This window comes from Podarcis raffonei, chromosome 8 (assembly GCF_027172205.1).
Source record: "Podarcis raffonei isolate rPodRaf1 chromosome 8, rPodRaf1.pri, whole genome shotgun sequence".
Lineage (NCBI taxonomy): Eukaryota > Metazoa > Chordata > Lepidosauria > Squamata > Lacertidae > Podarcis > Podarcis raffonei.
In genome coordinates, this window is record NC_070609.1 from 37,763,090 (window position 1) to 37,787,501 (window position 24,412).

At 40.5% G+C, this 24,412-nt stretch overlaps 2 protein-coding genes across 10 annotated transcripts in view; one reads left to right on the forward strand and one right to left on the reverse strand.

Moving 5' to 3' along the window:
- Nucleotides 1-24,412, reverse strand: part of SS18L2 (SS18 like 2) — a 283,426-nt gene that overhangs the window by 42,409 nt on the left and 216,605 nt on the right. The gene's annotated exons all lie outside the window — the stretch shown is intronic.
- Nucleotides 4,310-23,666, forward strand: LSM14A (LSM14A mRNA processing body assembly factor). Of its 9 annotated transcripts, none has more exons than XM_053399319.1 (10): nucleotides 4,313-4,733; nucleotides 7,330-7,493; nucleotides 10,864-10,996; nucleotides 13,439-13,558; nucleotides 14,865-15,041; nucleotides 15,760-15,825; nucleotides 16,934-17,140; nucleotides 18,693-18,855; nucleotides 20,662-20,902; nucleotides 22,327-23,666. In XM_053399319.1, the coding sequence occupies exons 1-10, from the start codon at nucleotides 4,613-4,615 to the stop codon at nucleotides 22,348-22,350; spliced, it is 1,416 nt and encodes a 471-aa protein (XP_053255294.1). In that variant the 5' UTR covers nucleotides 4,313-4,612; the 3' UTR covers nucleotides 22,351-23,666. The 9 variants fall into 9 exon arrangements, with proteins under 9 accessions (XP_053255297.1, XP_053255299.1, XP_053255296.1 ...); XM_053399320.1 differs by having other exon boundaries at nucleotides 16,961-17,140; XM_053399322.1 differs by lacking the exon at nucleotides 13,439-13,558 and having other exon boundaries at nucleotides 4,310-4,733; nucleotides 16,961-17,140.

Here is a 24,412-nt window from a genome sequence, read left to right on the forward strand (position 1 = left end):
TGAATACCGTTATGAGTTTTGAGTGGTTAAGCTGAATGCCTAATACCTGTGCCCCTTCTAATTCCTGGATCCAGCAGATTCAATTGCTGGAATAGCAAGCCAGCCTGGTAATCAACTCGGAGAAGAGCCATTAAGAAAGACAAAGGGAAGGTAATGGGCCATTAAGAATGCCAAATGGGAGGGCATCTTAATAACTGCTAATGATTGAAGGAAGAGCTTTGTGAACTCAACCCATTCCTGAGCTATCTAAGGTCCTCCTTATTTATGTTAGTCACTCAATTATGATGTCTTGCAATATAATCCTATATGCATGCACTGGCTGTCTATATGTTACGAAGTGTTATTTTTAAGCTATAAAACCCTATATGACACTAATTGCAATACCCGACTCACTGCCTCTGCAAACTGAAACGTACCAGGACCTTATGGCCATCATGTGAACATCATCTGAAGTCTTTCTTTGGATTCACCCTCTTGAATGGGCAAGAAAATAGAAGTGCCAACAGGCCCAACAGAATGGGAATGAATGGCTGATGACATGTATGGAATTGGTTGTAACAGACAAGTTGATGGAGCTAGTCAGAAGAAAGGAAGGAAGGCCAGGTAGTGCTGATTTTGCCAAAAGATGGAATTGGGTTTTTCTGAGTTATGGAATGCATGATAAGGAAATAGGAGATGGAAAAGATTTTTGTTTCTATAGTTATGTCAATAATAAATAAATAAATAAAACCTAAGTGCACACATAATAAGTATGACTAACTTTACTATACTAACTATACTCTAAACTTTTCATTATTTTTAGGCGAAAGGTTATACATTGCCTTTACCTTTCTATCACACACACATGCACACCATCAAATTTGGATTGTGAGTACCATCTCTTTTGTTAATATACTGCATGACTCATCCAAGCAACTCAGCCCACATAGACTGCATAGGGCCTCAGTAAATATCGAACATCTTCTACAACAGTATTATCACTCAGCTCCAGATATTTTGCATGCTTTCCTTACTGAGTACTGAAAAGCAGTAGCCTCTGTCATACTACAGATAAGCTGCATAGGCTTGCTCTTTCAAAATAGAAAGAAATACATATGCCTAGTTGAGGCTGTTTTGTGGTATATGGTGACAGTGATAAGGAAAAATCCTTTCCTGCGGGCAACCTGGGAGGCCAATTAATGATCCAGGTTCGGTGTTCAAACAAAAGAGTGTTTATTACAAATTCCAATGCTACGCAGACTGACCTTACAGAATAAGCAAGGAAAATGCTGTGCCGATTACTTGTACTTATAATGCATACATTTTCACACTTTTTCAATGGCTTTCCTACATCTTTTACCTTCTTTGATCCTATGACACACACAAAAGGCTTTCGGCTCCTTCCTCTCCTCCCTGCCTGTGGTAGAGATAAACTCATCTCATTCCCGTTTTATTGCTTTATTGTTTCCTTTCAAAAGCTCACTTTTTGCATTAACTTTCACAGACTTGTTCTAATGCTAAGTCCTTTCTTTAACCCTTTCTTTAAAGGCACTGAACTGTTTTCAGTTTCATCTGACCTCAAACAACTGAAAGGTTTAGGGGTGGGGGAGCAAATTTCAGCAAAGAAAATTGATAGGTTGCTTGACTGAATTTTCTATTCACTGCACTTTCATAAAAAATACAGCAAGGCATATGTAGCATTTTTATGTCTATTATTAAATTTATTAGTCATTTTTTGCCGCATGCAACACTTGACAGATATCAGACAATGAAAGTTTTGTTATACAAGCCAAATTTAAGATGTTTCTTCTAGGTTTTTTTTACAAACAAAAACTTTAAAAATTCTTAAACATTTACAACACGTGAAGCAGCTTTGCCATGGTGTCCTTCAAATGTTTTAGACTACAAATTCCATCAGCCACAGCCAGCAGAGCAGTGGGGTCGTAGTTTGGGTGCTCTCTGATAACTGGAACTGTGTCACTTTACACCACCTCTTTATGATGCACTATTAGTGGGAGAAGGGAAGTACTCATCTGTGAATACAGATCAGCTCTTTCTTCACTGTATCCCCCACTGGTTTTGCCCCTGGTGCCAATGTGATGTAGTGGTTAAGAGAGGTAGTCTCCTAATCTGGTGAACCGGGTTTGCGACTCCGCTCCTCCACATGCAGCTGCTGGGTGACCTTGGGCTAGTCACACTTCTTTGAAGTCTCTCAGCCTCACTCACCTCACAGAGTGCTTGTTGTGGGGGAGGAAGGGAAAAGAGAATGTTAGCTGCTTTGAGACACTACTTAGGGTAGTGATAAAGTGGGATATCAAATCCAAACTCCTCTTCTTCTTCAATGGTGTTCCACTGACATCTAGCAGAAATTCAACCAGCATAACTTAAGGATAGGACCGCACTCACTGTTAAGTAGGAACTAAAAGCAAGAACCTATGGGCAATAGCATGGTAACAAAGTGCAGGATCCCTTTATGAAAGCCACACCCGCATCCACTTCTACAATAATCTTATAATTATACAATAATAATAGTTAGGAATGCACTGCCACTATCAATGCAGATCGCCATGTGTTGCCTTCAACTAGATCTAATATTTTCTATGCACATACACAAATTCTATACACAAATGATTTGGAGTGCTGCAATATCTTATTTCAGAGGGATTTAAGTTGTGTTTTCCTTGAAGTTCCATTGCATGCAACAGAACTTGCACACCTTTTAAAATGAAGCATCTTGTTTTCAGTGTTCCTAAATGCTTAACTTGCGGGAATACAATTTCCCCCTCCTTTTACTCTGATTGGTTCCAATCAGTATAAACAGTGAGACTCTTATTTTATGCTAATTGGGCAGCTCTTGGATACTAGAGTCAGTGACCCTGCTGCAGAAATATTAACAGGTCTTCACCTCTGCCCATGGCATGGTTTCAGGGGCCATCCAGATAAATTTTAAGAAGTTATAGAGGTTGATTCCACTTATTTCAATAGCTCAGTGCAAAATTTGCTGAAGGGGAATTTTTAAGAGCCCTGTCCTGAGCATGTTTACTTGTCCCCAAGTACAAGCAACCTTAGGGCTTACTCCTGAGTTAATATAATTACAAGTGCACATAAGCAGAGCCAGAATGAGCATCCATCTAGTTCAACATTCTATTCCCCATAGCAGTTGGACAACAAGATACTACAGAAAGCCCACAGAGCTCAAAGGCAAAAACCTTCTTCCCCAGCTGTTACTCTCCAGCAGTGCTGTGAGCTCTAAATACACTAAAGATGCAGAATCATGTGGGTTTCATCAAATGTGAGATATTAACCATTCCCCACCCCACAAAGAAATATTTGTTGCAAACAAGAGGCAGATTTACTTTCACAAGTATTGTCTATATGGCATGATGGGTCTGCTCTGCTTACATGGTTAGAGGCAGTGAAAGTTCTGAACACCCATTGCTGGAAACTGCAGGAGGGAAGAGTGCTGCTCTTCTACTCAGGTCCTGATTGTGGAGAGCTGGTTGGCCACTGTGAGAACAGGATGCTGGACTAGATAGGCCTTCTTTGGCCTGATACAGCAGGTTCTTCTTATGTTCTTAGGTTAAAGCTACTACCCTTGGTGGCTGTGAGGCAGCAAGGCAGCAATGCTTCTGAAAACCAGTTGCTGGAAGGGAGGGTGTTGCTGCACTTGGATCTTCCTTCTAGGCTTTTCATTCAGGCACTGTGACAAGATGCTGGACTAGTTGGACCATTGTCTTAATGCAGCAGCCTCTTCTTCCGTTTCTATAAGGCAGGGGAACTATGGCACTCATGGCTTTGCTGGACTGAGCTCCCATCATCCCTGACCATCCCATTCACTATGCTGGCTGCAGGGGCTGATGGGAGCTGCTAAACATATGGAGGGCCACAGATGTTCCCCCACCCGCGATGTGCGGTATTGTAGTCACCCCTCTCTGAAGGAACTTGAGCATGATGGAATTCATGGGATGACAGCCCGGCGGGCGGAGGCCAATCGGCGATCGTTAAGCGTTGGACTCCAACTCCCAGCAGCCCCCTCCGCCCCAGCCGTACTCAGGGATTATAGGAGTTGTAGTCCAGAATCCTCAGAGAGGCCTACAGGCCTGCTATGAAAGGTTCCAATATAGCGCGGAGCCTCTGCAAAGGAGTGTCCCTGTCCCATTCAGTTAACCGCGGAGAAGCCCCCCCCCCCCCGTCCAGAGCCTCCTTGTCCTGCTGTGGCGCGGCCTAGTCAGGCTTCCTTCGCTCCCGCCCGCGTCATTTCTAGCCTCCCGGCCGCCTCGCGCGCTTTCGCTTTCATCGCGAGATTGGGCGTCTTGTTCCCAACATGCATTTCGCGGCTGAGCTGGTGGAGGTGGAGGAGGAGGAAAGGCGAGTCGGGCGCTTTGACGGAGCGGGCGGCGGCCATGTTGGGAGCGTCGGGGCAGCTGTAGCAGTGGAGGCCTGTGTGGCAGGGCGCTGAGTGGCTTTCCGGGCCCAAGCGAGGGGAAGAGCGAGAGGGAAGCGGCCTGGCCTGTGGCGTGGGGGAAACGAGGGAGCGGAGGCGGCGGAGGCTCCGTCCGAAGCCGGACCTGACTGGGGTGCTAGAGGGGGGCGTGAGGAAGCCTCGAGCCGGGCCTCTGCTTCAGCCGCCGCCATGAGCGGGGGGACGCCGTATATCGGCAGCAAGATCAGCCTGATCTCCAAGGCCGAGATCCGATATGAGGGCATCCTCTACACCATCGACACCGAGAACTCCACGGTGGCTCTCGCGAAGGGTAAGGCGGCCCGGAAAGGAGAAGGTGGCCGGGGCGGGGGGTCTCGGCCTGCTTGGCGGTTGGTTGGGGGCGGGGCACGGAGAGGCCTCAGCCCCCACTTCTCCCCAGTGGAAGTGGGTGGTCGGTTTCAGGGACCCCAGTTGAAATACAAAAGGCACGCCAAGCCTGCAAGGTAGGCGGGGGGTGGAGGCGGAGCTGGAGGCAAGCAAACACGGAATTAAATAAAGATTCCCTTTGGAGATTCGTTGTTCGAGCTTCAATCGACTACCCAGGGGAGGGAGGGTTACTGGTTTCCCGCACAAGAGATGGGTGGTTTGTCTTGAGAAGGTAAGTTGAGATGTAGAGGCACACCACTTCTACAAGGGCGGGGTAGAGTTGGGGGGCAAGCAAACCAGGCTTCAAACAAAGATGCCTGTAGAATTATCTTAATAAAGAGATGTGTTGTGCGAGGTTCAGTTGAAGATCCCCTAGGAGGGTTAGGGTTGCTGGATGTTATTGCAGCGCCCACTCTAAGCTGGATGTCAAGTATAATCTCCAGATGTTTTGGTAGTAGGACTCATCACAGCCGCAAAGGCTGGGGCTGACAGGAGCAGTAGTCCAAAACAATGAGAGGGTAGCAGATTGTGGAAGGCTGGCCAAAATAAAACAAATGAGGCAAAAGCAGCTGCATTGCAAGGCACACTTTGGGAGTAAGTCCCACAGAAGTTGCTGAGGCACATACCTCGGTTAAACATACAGCTGGATGAGGCGGTAAACTGAGTTTGTTAAGTTCTGCTACAGGAGTACACCTCAGGGAATATACTGTATATCTATTCATCCAAGTGAAATCATCCCAGTGAAAAGAATACTGTGCTAAAACTCCCATTGCTTTTCCCTTATACTTTTAAAACTGCCTCAATAACAGTACATCAGGGAGCATTTTTTAAAAGTGTCATTTATCTTTCACTGCCATCCTGAAGTCTTACTGCCCATTATGCCACCTCAGAACTCTTACCACTTTGGTTCCACCTTGTTCTGCTTACTTTCCATAAACTTGCTTGGAGCATGCTTGTTGACTATTTTTACTGCAATACAAGGTGATGCACATGTGCACTCAGATATTTCTACAACTCACATCATTCCCGACCACTAACCCTGCTGGCTGAGGCTGATGAGAATCTGAATGCAACATCTGGAGGGCCACAGGTTAGCGCCCTGCCCTAAGAAGACTGTATAATTTTATGCATATTGTTTTCAACTAAGAATGTGCAGACATCTTTCAGGAGAGAAGTGGGGGGGTGTCCCTTGGTGCCAGCTATTTAAATGCAAACACCACAGGTTTCACATAGTTTGACAAAAATAAGGAAACCAAAACCAATTTTTTTGGCCTACAACTCCCATGATCCCTAGCTAGCAGGGCCAGTGGTCAGGGATGCTGGGAATTTTAGTCTCAAAACATCTGGAGGGCCGAAGTTGAGGGAGCCTGATGTAAAGCCAAAATTGCATAGAGTCAAAACACACTGGATTCAGTGATGGGTGGGATTACCAAAGTCTTTTTTCACAGAACTCTGCTCTCTTTTTAATTAAAAAAAAAATGCCAAGCATGTAAAGCTGAATGTGCACAAGTTCCATCCACATTACTTGTAAGTTGCCTGTGTATTCAAAGAAGTATTTGGCAGAAATGAGAAATGTGGGCTACTTTGGTTAAGTGAAGATTGTTATACAGTACCTAATACACCTTAACATTTTTCTCAGAGACTGCACATAATCTTAGCCAAAAGGGAAAAATACATAGAAGTGCCTTTTTTTGTATCTTCATATCAAACAAATCAAACTGAGCCTCATACATTTTCATCTCATTTGTGAACAAAGTGTTTTCTTTCTATTTTCCTTGTCTATTTTCCTGCTTCTGCACTTCAGTACTGCTTACAAGGCACATGAACTAGAAATTCTTAAGATTGTCCCTTGTTCATTATGATCCTTTTCACCTCATTATGCTTAACCTTATGTATGCCTCCGTCCTTTATGCATTATTCCATCCAGCCCTACCTCAGCATAGAACTCACTGAAATTAAACCTGCAAAGCTTTCCATTTTTCTTATGGGCCAAGATGACTTCCTTTGCTTGTGTGTGTGTGTCTACCACTGAACTATGACTCCTCCCTAATTCAGGCTCTGCTTCCCCTCAACACACCTTGCCATAGTAACATTAGTAACTAACTTCGACAGATGCCCCTTTCTCTGCTCCCTCCTTTTCTGGGCAAGATGCTGCCCATTCTGCATTATTTAGGCTACCATGCAAAACAGTGCCTTCAGACGATCACCCAGGGAATTTACAGATTGCCTGCTTTTGTGTAAGCTTGTATTAAGTAAATCAAGAAAAATGACTTACTGACCTTTTAATGCAAATAGACTTGATCTGAATGAATTCAGCTGACTTGAGGGGGGAAAGTGCTCTTTTGAAAGTGTCAGTGTAGTGAACCTAATGAATATTCAGCTGCACTTTGTCACATGATGCGTTAGACCAAACTGATGCAAGCTTTTTATTAGTCTATGTGTAAATATTATGAGAAAGTATTGGATGATGCATGATAAAATTTGTTTGTTTTTTCCTGCAGTTCGTTCATTTGGTACAGAAGATAGACCAACTGATCGGCCTATACCACCTCGTGACGAAGTATTTGAATACATTATATTCCGTGGCAGTGATATCAAGGATTTAACCGTTTGTGAACCACCCAAACCACAGTGTTCTCTGCCCCAGGATCCAGCTATCGTTCAGGTATAGTCACCATGTAGCAGTTGTAGCTTTAGCTATGTCTAGTTATACACTGTGATCAGTTTTGGTGTGTATATACCTGAAACTGTATGATCTGGATCATCTTATATTGTTTAGGGGGAAAAGTTATTTATATGTGTTCAAGAGATTTTCCACAAAGTTATTAATGACAAAATGTATATTAACATAAGAAGAGCCATGCTGGATCCAACCAAAGGCCCATCTAGTCCAGCATCCTTTTCTCACAGTGGCCAACCAGATTTCCCACTGAGAGGCCTGCAAACAGCACCTGAGCACAACAGCACTCTCCCAATTGTGATTCCCAGCAGCTGGCATTTAGTAGCTTATTACCTCCATCGCTGGCATCTCTAGCAGCCATTGATTGCCTTATTCACTATGAATTTCTCTAATCCTTTCTTAAAGCCATCCAAATTGATGGACATCACTATTTCTTGTGGGAGTGAATTCCATTGTTTAACTAGCCCCTATGTGAACAAGTACTTTCTTTTGTCTCTCCTGAAACTTCCAGCCTTCAGTTTCATTGAATGGGTCCAGGTTCTAGTATTATGAAAGAGGGATAAAAGCTTCTCATACTTTCTCCATAACTTGCACAATCATACTATGTCCAAATTATGCATGATCTTACACATTTCTGTCATGTCCCCTCTTACCTTTTTTCTGTGCTCAAAAGACCCAAATCTCTGGCCTCTTAATCATTTTGATTGCCCTTTTCTGAAACGTTTCCAGCACTACATTACCCTTTTTGAGGTATGGCAACTAGACCCATATGCAGTATTCCAAGTGCAATCTCACAATAGATTTGTATAGCAGCATTATGATCTTCACAGTTCTATTTTCAATTCCTTTCCTAATGATCCCTAGCATAAAAATTCACCTTTATCACAGCTGCACACTGCGTCAACATCTTCATCACTATCCACCATGACTCCAAGGACTCATTCCTGGTCAGTTGCTGATGGTTCAACCACCATTAGAATATATGTTAAATTGGGGTTGTTGTTTTTTGTTGGGTTTTTTGCCCCAATATGCATCACTTTACACTGCTTACATTGAATTGCATTTGCCATTTTACTGCCTATTCACCCAATTTGGAGAGATCCTTTTGAAGCAATTGCTGATCCCTTTTTGTTTTAACCCCCAATTTGGTATCATCTGCAAACTTAGCTATGCCACTGCTTACCCCTACTCCAGATCATTTAGGGACGAGTTAAAATGCACAGATCCCAATACCAGTCCTTGGGGGATTCTACTTTCTATATCCGTCCATTGACAGAACTGTCCATTTATTCTTGCTAGTTACTCATCCATAAGAGGACCTCTCCTCCAATTTTATGATTGCTAAGCTTACTCAGGAGCCTTTGATGAAGGACTTAATCAAAAGCTTTTTGAAAGTCTAAAAACAAAACATTAGCTGGATCACCTCTATATGCTTGTTGACTCCCTGAATGAAGTCTTAATCGGTTAATGAGACAGAACCCACTCTTGCAGAAGCCATGCTGGTTCTTCAGCAAGACCTGTTCTTTTATATTCTTGGTAATTCTATCTTTTATAATGCTTTCCAACAATTTTCCTAGAACAGACATGCTAACCAGTCTATAATTTCATAGATCCCTTCTGAATCGCCTTTTAAAATTTGTTATATTGCTCACTTTCCAGTCCTCAAGGTAATAAAGAACTCAAGATTGAAACTGATTATCTTCTAAACCAAAATATGAAACTTGTAGCTCTTGGGAAGATCCTATCCTGATTTGGTAGTTTCTCAGTTTTAATTTTTCAAGCCCTCTCGTCACCACTGTTTTCCTCAGTTCCTTAGACTCCTTTTTTGAGAAAGTTTCATTCAGGCACAGGGATTGGCCTACATCTTCTGCTATGAATACAGATGCAAAGAATTTGTTGAGCTTCTCTGCCAAGCTCCTTGAGCACATATTTGACTTGCTTGTTATCCAGATGTCCAGCTGCCTCCCAGCTGGTCTCTTCTAATGTATGTAAATGATGTGTTGTTGGTAATTGTACAGATGACAACCATTTTGCATGGGGGTTCTGTTCCTAGCCCCCATGTGCATCAGCGGAGTGCGCATAAGCCCATTCTGGCCCATCTCTGTTCACCCCTCTTCTGGGTACTAAAGGAGCTGTGTATCAGTGGTCACACAACAATTGGACGCACACAAAACATTGTCATTGCCTGTAAGTTTTTAAAGAGACAGGCTCCTCAAGTTTTTTTCTCTTCTCTTTTGCCAGCTTTTGTATTATTTTTGAACAAGACCCTTCATTTTCTGAAGAAAGCTTTCTTGTCTCCAATAGGTTCCTTGACTGTTAACCATGCTGCCATCCTTTTGGCCCTGGTTGTATCTTTCCTGGTCTGCAGTATACATTTTATCTCAGCTTCTATTAAGCCTCTTCATTTTCCCTTTCTACTTCCTTTTTACCAGCCCCCTCATTTTGGGGAAGTTTCCTCTTTTACAGTCAAATGCGACTGTGAATTTCTTGGCAATTGTTCACCTGTTGAATTTTATAGCAGTCAGTTCAACAACAGTTTCATTTTGCAACATGTCCCGGGTACCACTTAAGTCCAAAGTTTGCTACCTTTCTGATTGTTTCCATGACCAACTGTTGTACAGCACAATCATTTACACTACCTAGAAATTTTAGCCCATATTTCTAGTAGGATAGGTTCCAATCGTGTTTTCAATAAAAACACCAGCCAGATGGGTGGGGTATAAATATTACTTATTAATAATAAGCAGCAGTCTGTCTTTGATTTTTGCCATTGCATCAAGCATATACTACAGAGGTATTATTATTATTATTATTATTATTATTATTATTATTATTATTATCATCATTATTTATACCCTGCCTATCTGGCTGGGTTTCCCCAGCCACTCTGGGTGGCTTACAACATAACTAAAAACATAATAAAAAATCAATCCTTAAAAACTTCCCTAAACAGGGTTGCCTTCAGATGTCTTCTAAAAGTCAGGTAGTTGTTTATTTCCTTGACATCTGATGGGAGGGTATTCCACAGGGAGGGTGCCACTACTGAGAAGGCCCTCTGCCTGGTTCCCTGTAACTTCGCTTCTTGCAGTGAAGGGACCAGAAGAACTAGTTATTGCATTTTGGATGATCCATGCCATTCTGAGTATTGAAATGGCTATGTTATCTGGAAAATAAGCACACATTTGGTAAATAAATTCATTTTCTTACACCAGTTGGAATGTGTTGTATTTCTCACTTCCTAATGCAACCCAGTTCAAGAAAGGGTCTTGTACTCTGATTTTATTGCTAACTTTATGCAGCATGATAATTGTTTTTTTCTGCTTTGATAGTCTTCCATGAATGTGGTTTTCTTTAGTCCTCTCTAGGATCGTCTTCTACTTCTTCATTCCAATCTGTGGGTTCCTACGGTCCTTTTGGCAGAATGCCAGCCTACAGCCAGTTTAGTCCAAGTCCATTAGTGGGCCAGCAATTTGGCGCTGTTGGTGTTGGTATGTTTGCATTTTAAACTTCTTTTCTTGGCAAGCATATAAATGTTAAAATATTTTCAAGTATATACTGTTCCCACCCCATAAGGTAAAATTCACATTTACTGAGCTGATCTAATGAAAGCATGTTCACCCAAGAAGGCCACATTCCCCAGACCACCCTCCTACCTACCCCTCAATAATTTCTCCTTTGCAAGCTTCACTAATGTGGACAGTGTGTTCTTTGGCTGCTGCTATTTTCTTTCTTCTTGTGCAGGACACATTTGTGGCCAAGTAGGCACACAGTAGTCCATGTTAAACCCATTTTGGTAAATGTTTTCATTTTGGCAGATCTGTTTTATAAGACTGTCAGAGTTGATCACAGTTCCTTGGGGTACTTGGAATCTTGTTTACAATGAAGATAAAAGGGGTTACCTGTAGGAGCAACATTGGGACATTGATGTAGTTCAACCCAGTGGCAGCTGATGCTCAGGAGCAAAAACTGCAGTCCTTAAACCATACTAAACTGCTAGCACATTTGTAAAGCTAAGCAGGATCTAGTATAGTTTCAAATTGGATGGGGGACTGTGTGCTGAGATTCTTGGTTTACTGTGTTTAAAGCATCTTTGGTGGAAAGATGGTGGGAGGCAAGAGCATATCTGCTTCATTCTTGGATATACTGAAATTTCCTAGATGCCCAGTGTGAAAATAGTAGTATAGGTGTCTCCCCACTTATGTATGTTTGACTTGTGCTCAATAGCATATATGTGTGGTGCCGGGAAATGATTAAATACGGTATATTGATTTAAACTGCAAAAGCGTATGAAAAGAGCAAAAACAGTGCAAAAAGAATGACAAAAGTGCAAAAATGTCACAAGAAGAGCGGGGAAATGGCTAGTAATCCCAGTAGCCCTTGCACTGACCTTTGAGGCTTGTGGGGAGTTGGCGTTTGAGAGGGAGGTTTGGAGGGAGCATTTTTAGCAGAGGCGTTTTCAAGCTTTTTAGATGGTGTTACGCACTGTACACAATTTCACATATATGCACTGTCCCTGTGAACGTAACCCCCTTATAAGTAAACTACACTGTCAGGTTTACTTTTCCACATTTATAAATATTGGACTCTGGCCAAATCCAGTAAATTGTAAACATCTGAGTATTGTGACCATTATGCTTTCTCTCTAATAGTTTTGTCTAGTAAGCATTGTCCTGTGGGTGGGAAACAAGAATTTCACCAGGCATGTCACTGGACATCTCCGCATCAGGTTCCAGTTTGTAAAGTGGTTTTGTTCAGAAGTTGCTAAGCTATGGTGTGAACCTAGTAAGAGTTTAAAGTGTGCTCCATGACTATGGGAGAGGTTATCTGGGCTATAGCTTCAGGAAGTTACAATTTTATAGTTAATCATAGCATATTGCTGATGATGGTCTCCTCTAATCTTTCTTGGAACAACTTTATGTGCAGTGTATATGTTTAGAGACATACCACATTAGAATAAATAGATCAAAGATTACTTTCAAATAGCTTTGAGGGAGAGGAGCAGCCCAAGTTTAACAGTCTTATTAGCTTGATGTTATCCTTAGGGAATACGTGAATAGGTACACTGGCTCACTTTGCTGACTGATCGCAGTAATAACATAAAGGAGAAGAATAAAGCAAGGGCCTAATAGCAAGATAAATGGATTGTTTAAAAACAGTAAAAATATCATGAGACAGACTGCCATAGCTAATTTGTGAATATAATTTGTGTGTAATTTATTTAATATTGTACTTCCGTTGAGAACTTTTTACCGACTATAAATGCAGTTTTGGATATGGCAACTAGTAAACTGTAATTTCAGTTCGTGCTTCTCAAATTTTGGCCACAACTGAATTTGGAGATCTATTCCAAGTCTCTTTCACCAACAGCAGCCTTCTTGTCAGCTGAGCTGAAATAGTTACCATATGTTTCACCTGTGGTTCCGCTGAGTGTGGTGTATTTGTACTTATACTCAACCACTTACTCTGCATATACTTTGACATCTCTGCAGATTTCTGCTGTTAATAAAACACTTTTCTTTATTCAGAAAATTAGCACAGACATGATCACATAATTGTTTGTAGCTTTTGAGAATTGGTTTTGGTATTTCTTAGCTGCTTTAATAAAAATTTTCATCTTTTATTTGTCACATGAGTTAGTTAACATTTGGGTCGGTTGGCTTTAGTCTAAGAGTGGCAATTTAAATGGTTAGCCCCCTTAGGCTTACAAAGACTAAACATTTTTAGAACCATGCAGCTTTTCCTGAGGAGTACTTGGTAGTAGTGGCTACGGGTCACTAATGGAGAACTCTCAGAATCCTTGTATAATGGTTAGAGCTGCTTGAGGCAAAACAGGGTAGCTGCACATTTTGGTACATTGAAGTTCATTGACAGTGCTGCAAGTGTAGCCTTGCACCACAGGGGCTTGACATCTATTTTCTGACTTCATGCAGGAAGTTCACTGACATCTTTTGGAACTGAAACTTCAGCCAATGCTAACTTGTCCCAAAGCAGCGCAGTTGGTTCCACTTTTACAACTGATGCAAGGTCATTAAAAACACAGCTCTCTCAAGGTAAAGGCTGGTGGTGTCAGTCAGATTCTTGATCTTTTTGATTAAGAAGGTAAATGCATTGCCATAGTGTGTTGTTCAATTGTGAAATATATTATTTTTCTGGTTTACCACAACATGCATTAGCTGTAATGAACCTTAGTTTCTTGTGCTGCCTCTTCACCTTTCCTACCATGTTGCAAGAAGGAAGACTTGGTAGCTTTTAATTCTGCTTTCATTGAATCACTGCTTTATTATGCTTCCCAAACCAGGTATTGTGATTTATAAAAAAACCAATTGGTTGGAGCAAGCCAACTTCTGAAACCATGATTTGAATGTGTCTTTTTTTGAAATCGGCTAAAGTTTTTAGTAAACTACAAAAAGTTGTGATTCAAGAAAAGTGTGGGGAGGGGAGCTTCCAAAGTCCTCCCTGTTGCATGGAGGATAAGGAGACCACACATCATACTTTAGTTTGTTGAGCCTGTTGTGATGAACCATTGTTAGTGTGACATGCAAACATGGCACAGGAGGAATGCACTAGCCAAAGACTCATGGCAACACCTTCCTGCTCATACATGTATTGCTAAGCCATGATTTAGCATGACATGTGAACCACTCTTCTGCTTCTTTGTGCAGAGTTAGCCTTGTCTCCTATCACTGAAAGTGAGCTTGTGTTCCAAGTTGCTTGAATAATCTTTTAGGTGTAGTCTGCTAGTGGGGACAACAAATCTCAACCCCTGGGGATCATTGTGATTTTTCTTCCAAACAGACTACTATGTGAAGCCAATGTTTGTTTTTTTGGCTTGCAAACTATGAACCTAGAGCAAAGCCAGAGATTATGGCTTGCCTTGGCTAGGGAGGAACATTGTCTGCATTAATAACAAGCCATTAAACATGGTTTATAGTGGCATCCAAACTGGGCCACTGACTATTGGACTGAAGCTGATAAATAAAAAGATCTGCCTCACCTAAACAGCTTAATTAGATACTATTTCAATATCTATTTTTTCTGCATCCATACTACTCACTGTTAGTGCTTATTTTATTTTAAGAAATCATGGTATCTAAGGGAGTAGCTGCAGTTCTAGGTGACAGACATTTGCTAATAACTGCATTGGTAAAGATGAGCTATCTCACCCTGTTTTTCCCTTTGAAAATAGAGGGAGAATCAATGTATATATGTGACCTAAGTCTTGGGTTAGTGGAGCTAAAGTTGCAAAAACATTTCCTATTTGGACATAGTTGTCTTGACTAGGGAAAGCAGATAATTGACTTCAAAGTAATACTTATGCTAAAAGTTGGGCATAAGATGTTGTCATTTCTGTTTCAGGTCGCTCAAGTCCTTCGTTAGACCATTTGAGAAAGAGCCCAACCCTGGAGCAGGCAGTACAAACAGCAGGAACCCACTTATCTGCTTCAGCACCAGTTGGGAGAAGGAGTCCTGTTTCAGCCAGACCTCAAGGGTCTGCTAGTCAAAAATCATTGGAAAATCAGGAGCACAGAAGAGGTAGAACTTGGCCTTTGGACCTTGATTATTTTAAGCTCTGTTGATAATTCTTGCCAAAGTGAAAAAGCTGTTCTTTGCAAGTGACTTGGCAATTGCTTTTGTCAAAGTTTGGATTCAAAGTTTGAAACCCATATGTCTATTTTTAAAGTTCAGTGTCTTGAGTGTGGACACTGAAGACACAAATTTGTGAGTCATGAAGCATAATAATAATAATAATAATATGTTTATTTGTTTATTTATACATACATACCCACATACCCTGCCCATCTGGCTGGGCTTCCCCAGCCACTCTGGGCGGCTTCCAACCAAATATTAAAATACAATAATACATCAAACATTAAAAGCTTCCCTAAACAGGGTTGCCTTCAGATGTCTTCTAAAAGTTTGGTAGTTGTTGTTCTCTTTGACATCTGGTGGGAGGGCATTTCACAGGGTGGGCGCCACTACCAAGAATACCCTGCAGTAAAATGGCATGGCTTGCAGTAAGGTGAGGCTTATGCCTGAATGCTTGTATTGTGGGTTGGGGAAATATTTCTGTCAGCATAGGAGTCTCAGCTTGCTTGGCAAGCAGGGTTAACTTGTGGGGGTTTTCCCCACACTCTTCTCAGAGGGCAGTACTGCCCTGATGCAACCCTTAGAGGTTTTTTCCTTACATGCTCACAGTTAGTATACAGAAAATGAAAAATAACAAAATGTTCTTTGCATTCTTTGTTCTTAGCTGAAGCACACAAGATTTCAAGATCTGAAGCAGAGCATCTGAGAAATGAAAACAAACGTCAAATGGGTAAACTGAGTTTGTTTTTGGAAGGGATAAAAACTCTAGTGCTTTTTAAAAGTCACTTTTGTTGAATCAGACCCTATGCTTGAGCTTAATAGGATAATGCAGTTTGTTTCAAACAGCAAAAAGAAGTACCTCCTTTCTCATGCACAGGGGATGGGTGAGGTGCAGCATGCACAAGCCCAGCACCTGTGGCAAGGTGTTCTCATAATGGGAAACCATTATTTCATTTACTTCTGAACTGAGTCACTGTGACAAATGTTTATGACCCTCTAGCGAAATAGATAAGCAATGGGTTTAAAATAAAAAAAGAAAGGATTTGGTCTTGTGGGATTGATTGTTGCAGGACGTCAGAGCCTTTTAAAGGGTTAGTTTTACACAGTGTACAATGGTACCTCGGTTTTCGAACGTAATATGTTTTGGAAGACTGTTTGAGTTCCAAAACGTTCGAAAACTGAAAACCCAAAATGAAAGCCTCAATACGGAAGCCACGTGGCATGTTCGACTTCCGAGGCATGTTCGAAAAGCGAAATGTTAAAAAACGGAGACATTCGAAAACTAAGGTACCACTGTATAGTTAAAAACTGTGTTGCCCTGGGTTCCTTTGGGAAGAAAGGCAGGGTATAAGCTTAATAAATAAACAAACTCTAGAATTATATCACAAGATGTAGTGATGGCTGCCAACTTTAAAAGTGGATTAGACAAATTCCTGGAGAGTAAAGCTATCGGCAGCTATAGTACTAGTGGCAGCCTGCCTTTGAATTGCAGTTGCTGGGGGACACAAGCAGGAAGGGACTGTTGCACTTGTGTCCTGTTTTGTGGACTTCTCAGAGGCATATGGTTGAACAGTGTGGGAACTGAATGCTGGCCTAGATAAGCCTTTGGCCTGATTCAGCAGAGCTCCTCTTAGGTTATTAGGAGAAGTATATGATGGGGCTTCAAGCTATATAGTGGCGGAAAGTGTAACAATGGAAGATGATATATCTTGATCAGCCGGATGTCTGGTAATCATATCTGCTTGGCAGACGGAAAGCTCTCCATCCGTCCTGTGTATAGTAGTTTTATGTTGCTGCTTACAAGAACAAATCTGAAACTGCAGGTCTTTTGTTTATAGGTCCCTTCAAAACCTATTTTTCCCCAGTTCCAGGTGCACCTTCAGCACGAAGGGGCCGTGGGGGTCACCGGGGAGGCAGAGGAAGATTTGGTATTAGACGGGATGTTCCAATGAAGTTTGAGAAGGACTTTGACTTTGAAAGTGCTAATGCACAATTCAATAAAGAGGAAATAGATCGCGAATTTCACAACAAACTAAAACTGAAAGGTAAGCTGAAATGCTGTTTCAAGGGAATAATGACTTGTCAACTACAGGTTAACCTGAGCCTTCTATAGACACGGGATCTAAATGACTGGTAGTTAATGGAAACTAGATGTAATTTGGAAATCTGACTTCTGTTTCAAACACTTTAATCAAAGTTCTTAAAAAAGGAAAGAAAAACCTTTCGTACTTGTGCTATCTTATACTTCATTTTATGTGGAGTTGTGAGTAGGGTTCTTATTCCTGTAGGGGTTGAGAGTTAAAATAGGCTAATCCTGCAGTGTTTTGAAGTTAAGTTGTATAGGTTCAGATGAAAAGAGAGATTTCACTTAGATGCATTCAAAGTCTATGGGTATAATTCATTGCCTCTTTTTTCTCTGTTGCTTTTCCTCCTCCCTGAGGTGATCAGAAACATTATGCAAGGGAATGATAAGCAGTGCTGTGTGTATTCCATATTTAGGAAATTAAACTTTTGTTCCCAACCTAGGAAATTCTGAATTCTGCAGTTTGTATAGATTCTGTAGATTAACTTCCCCTTTCCTTGCATTTTTATTATTTTCTGTGGCCCTAATTTTACTAGCTATGGTAAGAGGCAAAAAGCTACATAGGTGACTGTACCTCAACCACAGAAAGTTGCCCACAGTTATCACTCTGACCTTGGAGAGAGTCAGCTGGTGATGCTTTATGCTGCTTTTTAGGTTCCTTTCAAAGAAGCATTTATTTACTCAGACCTTTGGAAGAAACTGAGGTTGTAAATATTTTGCTAGAGCTATTAGTTTATTTTTACATTAATTTTTATTTTTAATATTTGTTTTGTAGTTTTATTGTATGGTTTTATATTATGTTGCATGGCGCCCCACTATCTTCGGATGATGGATGGTCTAGAACTATAACAATATTAATTATTAATATATGTTCACAGTTTTAAGGAGTAGAATCTTGCATTTTTAATAGGAAGTACTGAGCTCCCCATCAAATTACCTGGACATTATAAAAAAGCACAATCTGCAGTGGGCTGTAATCCTGCCCTTCGCAGTGTGTTCTGCTGCTAGCCCTACAATTCATGTAATCAAGTATTGCTTGGACAAATTTGCGGCACAAGTTTATGGATGGATGTTCCTGGCAGGATTAAAGTCTTACAAGGAAGGCTTTGCAACAGATATTAAATGAGTGCTTTTAAAAAGTATACTCCCTTTGTGATTTGCCACATTCTCTTCTGTCACTTCTTTAGTTGCTGTAATTGTGCTGCTCTCATCTTGAAGACAACTTGAGTCATCCAAAGTCAGACAGGGAGTGCAGTTTTTTCCTATTTTTACAGCAATATCTTGTTTGTTGGAGAGGACCAGTAGGAAGGAGAATAGCCAAGAGGGAGAGAGGGGACAGCTGTTGTCTTAACTCATGGCAAGCTATTTTTGTGTGTGCTATTCTATAACATCCTTCTAGGGTAGCATTATACACAAGTCACTTTCTGCTTTTTTTTGAAGATGCATTTTCATTTATTGTTCACTGAGGTTATTCTTTTCCTTTCTTCTCACCCCCTGCCCCCTGGATTCGTTAGAAGATAAACCAGAGAAGCCTGTAAATGGGGAAGATAAAGGTGACTCAGGTGTTGATACCCAGAACAGTGAAGGCAATGCAGATGAAGAGGATCCACTTGGACCCAACTGCTATTATGACAAAACCAAGTCTTTCTTTGATAACATTTCCTGTGATGACAATAGGTACCTGATTTGTTTTTTGGCAGTCCACTGGGCAAGCAGAAAATATAATTTCCAAATGGCAAGATCCATGGATACTAAAATGCAGCATGAAACGCTATACCATATACCTATGTAATGCTGCTACTGCCGCATGCAAAATATTTGGCTTCGTTAACGAAACGAAGTAACAGCTTTGTAATTCAAAGAGGGTTGGATACACTGTAGTTCAGAGAGGTCGAGACTGGCTGCATTTGTGCATAATGATATACCAGGCCTTCTGTATTGTGTGCTGTATTGTTTTTAACACTCGATTGGGAGCCGCCCAGAGTGGCTGGGGAAACTCAGCCAGATGGGCGGGGTATAAATAATAAATTATTATTATATATTATTATACTCTCCCAGTTGATCCTACTTCACTTCTTCCATATAGCCAGGAAGCCTTGACTTCCCATTACTGTATGTTCAAACCAGGGATCATAGTTTATTGGCTTCCTGATCATGGCTTGTTAGGAAGTAGCAAACCATAATCCATGATCTTGCAAGGACCAGATTTGTTGGCAAAGATGTGTTTTTAAATTTGCAGTGGATGTTCAAAAGTGAAAACATTGCGGAATCCTATATCCCCTTCCATTTCTGGTGTATCTAAGCTCTTGGCAAAGGTTGAGCCTTCCGTAAGACTTGATTATTGTGGTCTTGGATTGGTAGAGGAAAGGGGATATGCTGTAAACCTTTTGTTACTTTTCTATTTGATTTCTTCTTAAGTATCAAACAGGCAGCATTTTTATTTGCATTTATATCAGTAATTTGATAAAGAGGAATCGCCTGTAATTAATTTCACTGAAACTGGATGCAGAGGAGTTGGTATTACCCCCAAAGCATGGAAGGTTCTGTTTTACATGGTGCTCCCTAAGCTAATTTAGTAGGAGCCACTTCAGTGGATCAACATGTCTTAAGGAACAGTAAACTTTCACTAAAAATATATACAAGACAAGACACCCCCAAAAAAGTAACAGAGAAAAAGTAATACAGAGTTGCGGAATGAAATAATAACAGCAAAGAAGTGTACCAAATTACACTCTTGCTCCACTGAAAGCAAATTGTATTTAAATACCCCTGCCATAACAAAAAATGAGAAGCTGGAAGGATATGGGAAGATATCTCCCTGTTCATGTAAGGCAGGCACGTCCAACTCCCAAGAGACTGCAATCTACTCCCTGTATTAAAAAAACTGGCAGTGATCTACCCATTGTCGTTGCCAAGAGTTGTTGAGCTTATTTTATTTTATTTCGGGGTGGGGAGACCTTGGCAAATTTATTTTATCCTGTGATCTACCAGTAGATTGCGATCGACCGGTTGAATGTGCCTGATGTAAGGGAAACCAATTGGCATTGTAATTAGCAGATTTAGCAGCTCCCGCGGCCACCCATCTGTATCTGCTCAAGCATTCTGATAAAGCTATGTTCCAGATATTGGTGAACCATGCCTCACATGGTAAAACATCAGGAGACCTCATGAGGCAAGTGATAACTAATCTGACAGCTGCTAGTAACATTAACCAGGAAATTCTTCACTCAGGCAGCCAATGATATAACTTGGTTCTGATTTGAGAAACTTTTTTTTCACTCTTGCCATGCTCTCAATGTAAATGTTCCAAAAGTGGAGTTTGGAATGCCACTCCTGCACAGTGATGCTACTATGCAGTTTCACTGTGTGCATATTAATGTACTAAGCAGCTTGAAAACGTCCAACTGTCTTTGGCATCAATACTTCTTCTGATGAAAATAATAGTGATCTGGAGTTAGTGTTCTTGTCACTTGCATGTTTCAGAGACCGAAGACCAACCTGGGCTGAAGAAAGAAGACTAAATGCAGAGACATTTGGAATTCCATTGCGTCCAAACCGTGGCCGGGGTGGCTACAGAGGTAGAGGAGGTGGAGGAGGAGTTGGCGGCTTCCGGGGTGGAAGAGGACGCGGAGGCACAAGAGGAAATTATGGCGCCCCTCGAGGATTTCGTGGTGGATTCAGAGGTGGACGTGGCGGCAGAGAATTTGCGGATTTTGAATATAGGGTAATTGCTTACAAACTCTGCTGCAGGGATGGGGAACTGGTGGCCTTCTCACTTGAAGTACTTCAACTCCAGGCCCAGCCAGCAATATGATGGAAGCTGTAGTTCATAACTGCCTAAGAAGGCCACAAGTTCCCCACCCTATATCTGTTGCTTATAGCCATAGGCACTGCATTCAATAATTCCAGAAATAAAAATAGCTACAATGCCACACAATCAGAACAAGATACAGCCACTCATTATTTCATTAAAAATACAAAAAGTATGAGAAAAACCTTGAAAAAACTGCAATAATAGTACATATGTTTAATACTGGATGAGAGAATCAAAAAACAGATCATCTCATAAAATCTCTTAAATACTGGGCATGAGTTTTCTTTGCAGCCATTCAGATTTAGTTAACCTAAAGTGTAGTTCTTTTTATGCATCAATACACTTATATATATTCTACACAAAAGTATATATGAAGGAAAACTTTCTTGTATATCTTTTTGCCTCCGTTTTTTTATTCTTAGTGTGAATTTCTACACTACATGCTAGCCATTGAACCACCCTTGGTTAATTTGTTTGGTTGTGGGAGAAAAAGTTGCAGCCACATCTGTAGACATAGTTTCTTGTTCTAACATGTCAGAGATTTCTGTCAGCATGAAACGTTTTAACAATTGTTCTCTCGAGCATAGCATCTTTGAAGGCATTAAAATAAAATGTTTTCTTGTATATTCTCTTTCCGATGCAATATTTTTATTTCTTTGGACAACCATATTATCGTTATTTGTGAGGAAGGATTTTTTTAAAAAAATATGTATAAAAAATACCATGTACAGCTGTTCAAAGAAAATATCAGAGTGGTGTGCAACAATTGTACATAAAACCCATATGCAGTAAAACCCGTATAAGAAATCAACTTAATTATTGTGGAGAGATGTATTCTTAATTGCCTGCCTGCATAAGCCTGACAGAGTAGAAAAGCAGAAAAGTTTTCAGCAGGTGTTTAAAAGGCACCTTCTGAATCTCTATTGGCAGAGTATTCCACAACTCTGGCCAATGACACTAAAGGCTTGATTTCTTCTTGTCAATTGAGCCTTGCCAACTTGGGGAACAACCAGTGGCGCTCCTGCAGGTGAGCTCTGTGATTGAGCTGAGATCTGGTGGTCCCTGAGGTACCCTATAGCTGAGTTGGACTACAGAGGATTCTGCACACAAGAGTAAGCCACTCTTGCAATGATTTCTAGCTTTACAGGACATTTTGGAATTGACTTTGCTAACTGGAATTATGACTGATACAATCTAGAGAGATTTGGGCCCCATTTTGAATACTGTTAATGTTGCCTTCTCTAGTTTGAGCCTTTTATCTGTTACTGTTCTTGATTAATTTGACTAAACTGGCATTGGTTGGGAAGTAATTTTTTTCTTTTTTCTTTTTTTAGAAAGACAACAAAGTTGCTGCATAGCTGAAGTTGAACGCAGGTGGACCTGTAGATCTTCATGATCCAGAGAATGTGTCAGTCTTTGCAAAGAATTGTTAATTTGCTGTAAAACTCGTCACCAGCACTGGGGTTTGTTTTTAATTTCAAAGGGGTATGGAGCAGAACTCTTTTTGGAGAAAAAATGGCCATCTTCAAAAACAATGAGCATTAAATATATTTGAGATAGAAGACTTAAGTAATTTCTTACATAGAGTTAAAATATAAAGCAGTACTTCAGTGGAGTTTTTAAGTATTTTTTTCATTACAAAAAGAATTTATCAAATTGTATTTGATTACTACTGCAGGCTGCAAAGACAATTGTATGCAGAAGGCCGTCAGTACTGTGAGTGTGTTGAGCCAGTGAAGGTTGTTTTTGGAAATCCTTTAATCTCCCTTTTGAGATGGTTGTGCTCTTTGTCAAATAGGGTGCTGGGCAATAGAAAACTTGATTTTTGTCAGTCAAAAACAATGTAAACACAGTAAATCCTGTTTCTTAGGCAAAGGAAAACTTTTTATAGTTGTAAAATTCCATGATTATCCCATTGCCAAAGAAACACTAAAGACTTTGTATAGCTGTATAAAAGCAACTAATTTTTTAAGAATAAACATTTTTAAGTCTACAAACCTGCTGGGTTGAAATGCTAAAACACAAACACACCACACACATTAGTTGTTTTGCAGGGGCGGTTCCTCATAGCTGTTCAGCTTTAAACTTGTTTGATTTTTATATTTTGACTAAAAATAAACATTTTAGATGTTCTTCCATTATATAAAAACTGGATAAAATAATTCTCTTGCAAGAAATTCATTTTGTAGGTTTTGGCATATTGCAGGATTTGACCAGATTAATGGGCTTTTTTCAAATGAAGACAAACCTCAACACTCATGTCACAATTCACAGTTCATATTAGTGATAACTCTTGGAAGTAAAAATGACCCAGGCACACACAAGTTCTTATGTTTCCTTTGATGTGCCCGGAATAAAAATGACATGTCTCCATGTGTTGATTCTTGAAATGTTGACTCTGTTTTAATGTTGACATACTCAATTTAAAAGTGACTATTTAGTGTTTGCAATTGCTTGAGTTTTGATGAACTGTAGCTTGGAGACATTGACTGCTTATTCTTATCCCAACAGTGATTTGGTATGGAGTAAACTTTTGCCAATTCTGAAATACTAGTTATGACTTTTTTGACATTAAGTTATAATTAGAAACAGTAATTTGGTAACTTGTATTTTGTATGTGTGTATGAAAGCCACAGGAATAAAGGGATCCAAAGATTAAACAATTTTTACCTAATTTGCTGATCTTCTTTTGTTTCTCCTTTATGTTCAGTAGTGATAAAATGTGGATAACTGCACTGTTAGAAAATGGAAATATTTAAGTGATAGAATCATAATTTTATATCTTTTTGTATAGCACTATAAGGAAGTATTTTGTAATTGGTTTACTTATGGGGTCAAGTATTTGGAAGCAGTAGAAGTTAGATACTATTGTTTAGTACTATTTTGCATGTTAACAACAATGCCTTTTTGGGATCCACAAATCATGATACTGAGCAGTTTTGATTTTTTTTTTTAGACAAAAGGCAAGTGCTGTAATGTCGCAATAAGTATGTATACTGTATGAGGTGTCCCAAGTTTATTTAAACCAGATACGTTGTAAATACCAATGAGACATTCTGTGAAGGTATGAATTCGTCTTATCTACCAATCCTTTGGGTTTACTAGTTGGGGTGTGTTTTTACCCCAGTGAACGGCAGCATGACATACCTTCAGTGTACCTTGCTACAGAAAAATGGGGCTTTTATTTTGAGCCAGAATAAAACAGTTCAATAAAAACTGTCTTTGTGAAAGTTTTTTCTAGCTTTATCCTTGTTTTGTAAACCTGCCCTGAATAGGGTTATTGGGGGGGGGGATCCAATTTAATGGCGCTGATTTTGAGTCCATTGTTTAGTATTGTGCCAGTGTATGGGATAAACCCTGTAATTTCCTTGAAGTGTTCTCTTTCATCATACTGTAACCTTTCAACTCTGGAAAGAAATT

Bases quoted from the DNA above. Each gene is read 5' to 3' on its own strand.
- LSM14A (XM_053399319.1), top strand. From the start codon at position 4,613: ATGAGCGGGGGGACGCCGTATATCGGCAGCAAGATCAGCCTGATCTCC. The intron at 17,141-18,692 runs GTAAGCTGAAAT...TGGATTCGTTAG, and splicing joins CAACAAACTAAAACTGAAAG to AAGATAAACCAGAGAAGCCT. The intron at 20,903-22,326 runs GTAATTGCTTAC...TTCTTTTTTTAG, and splicing joins TTGCGGATTTTGAATATAGG to AAAGACAACAAAGTTGCTGC.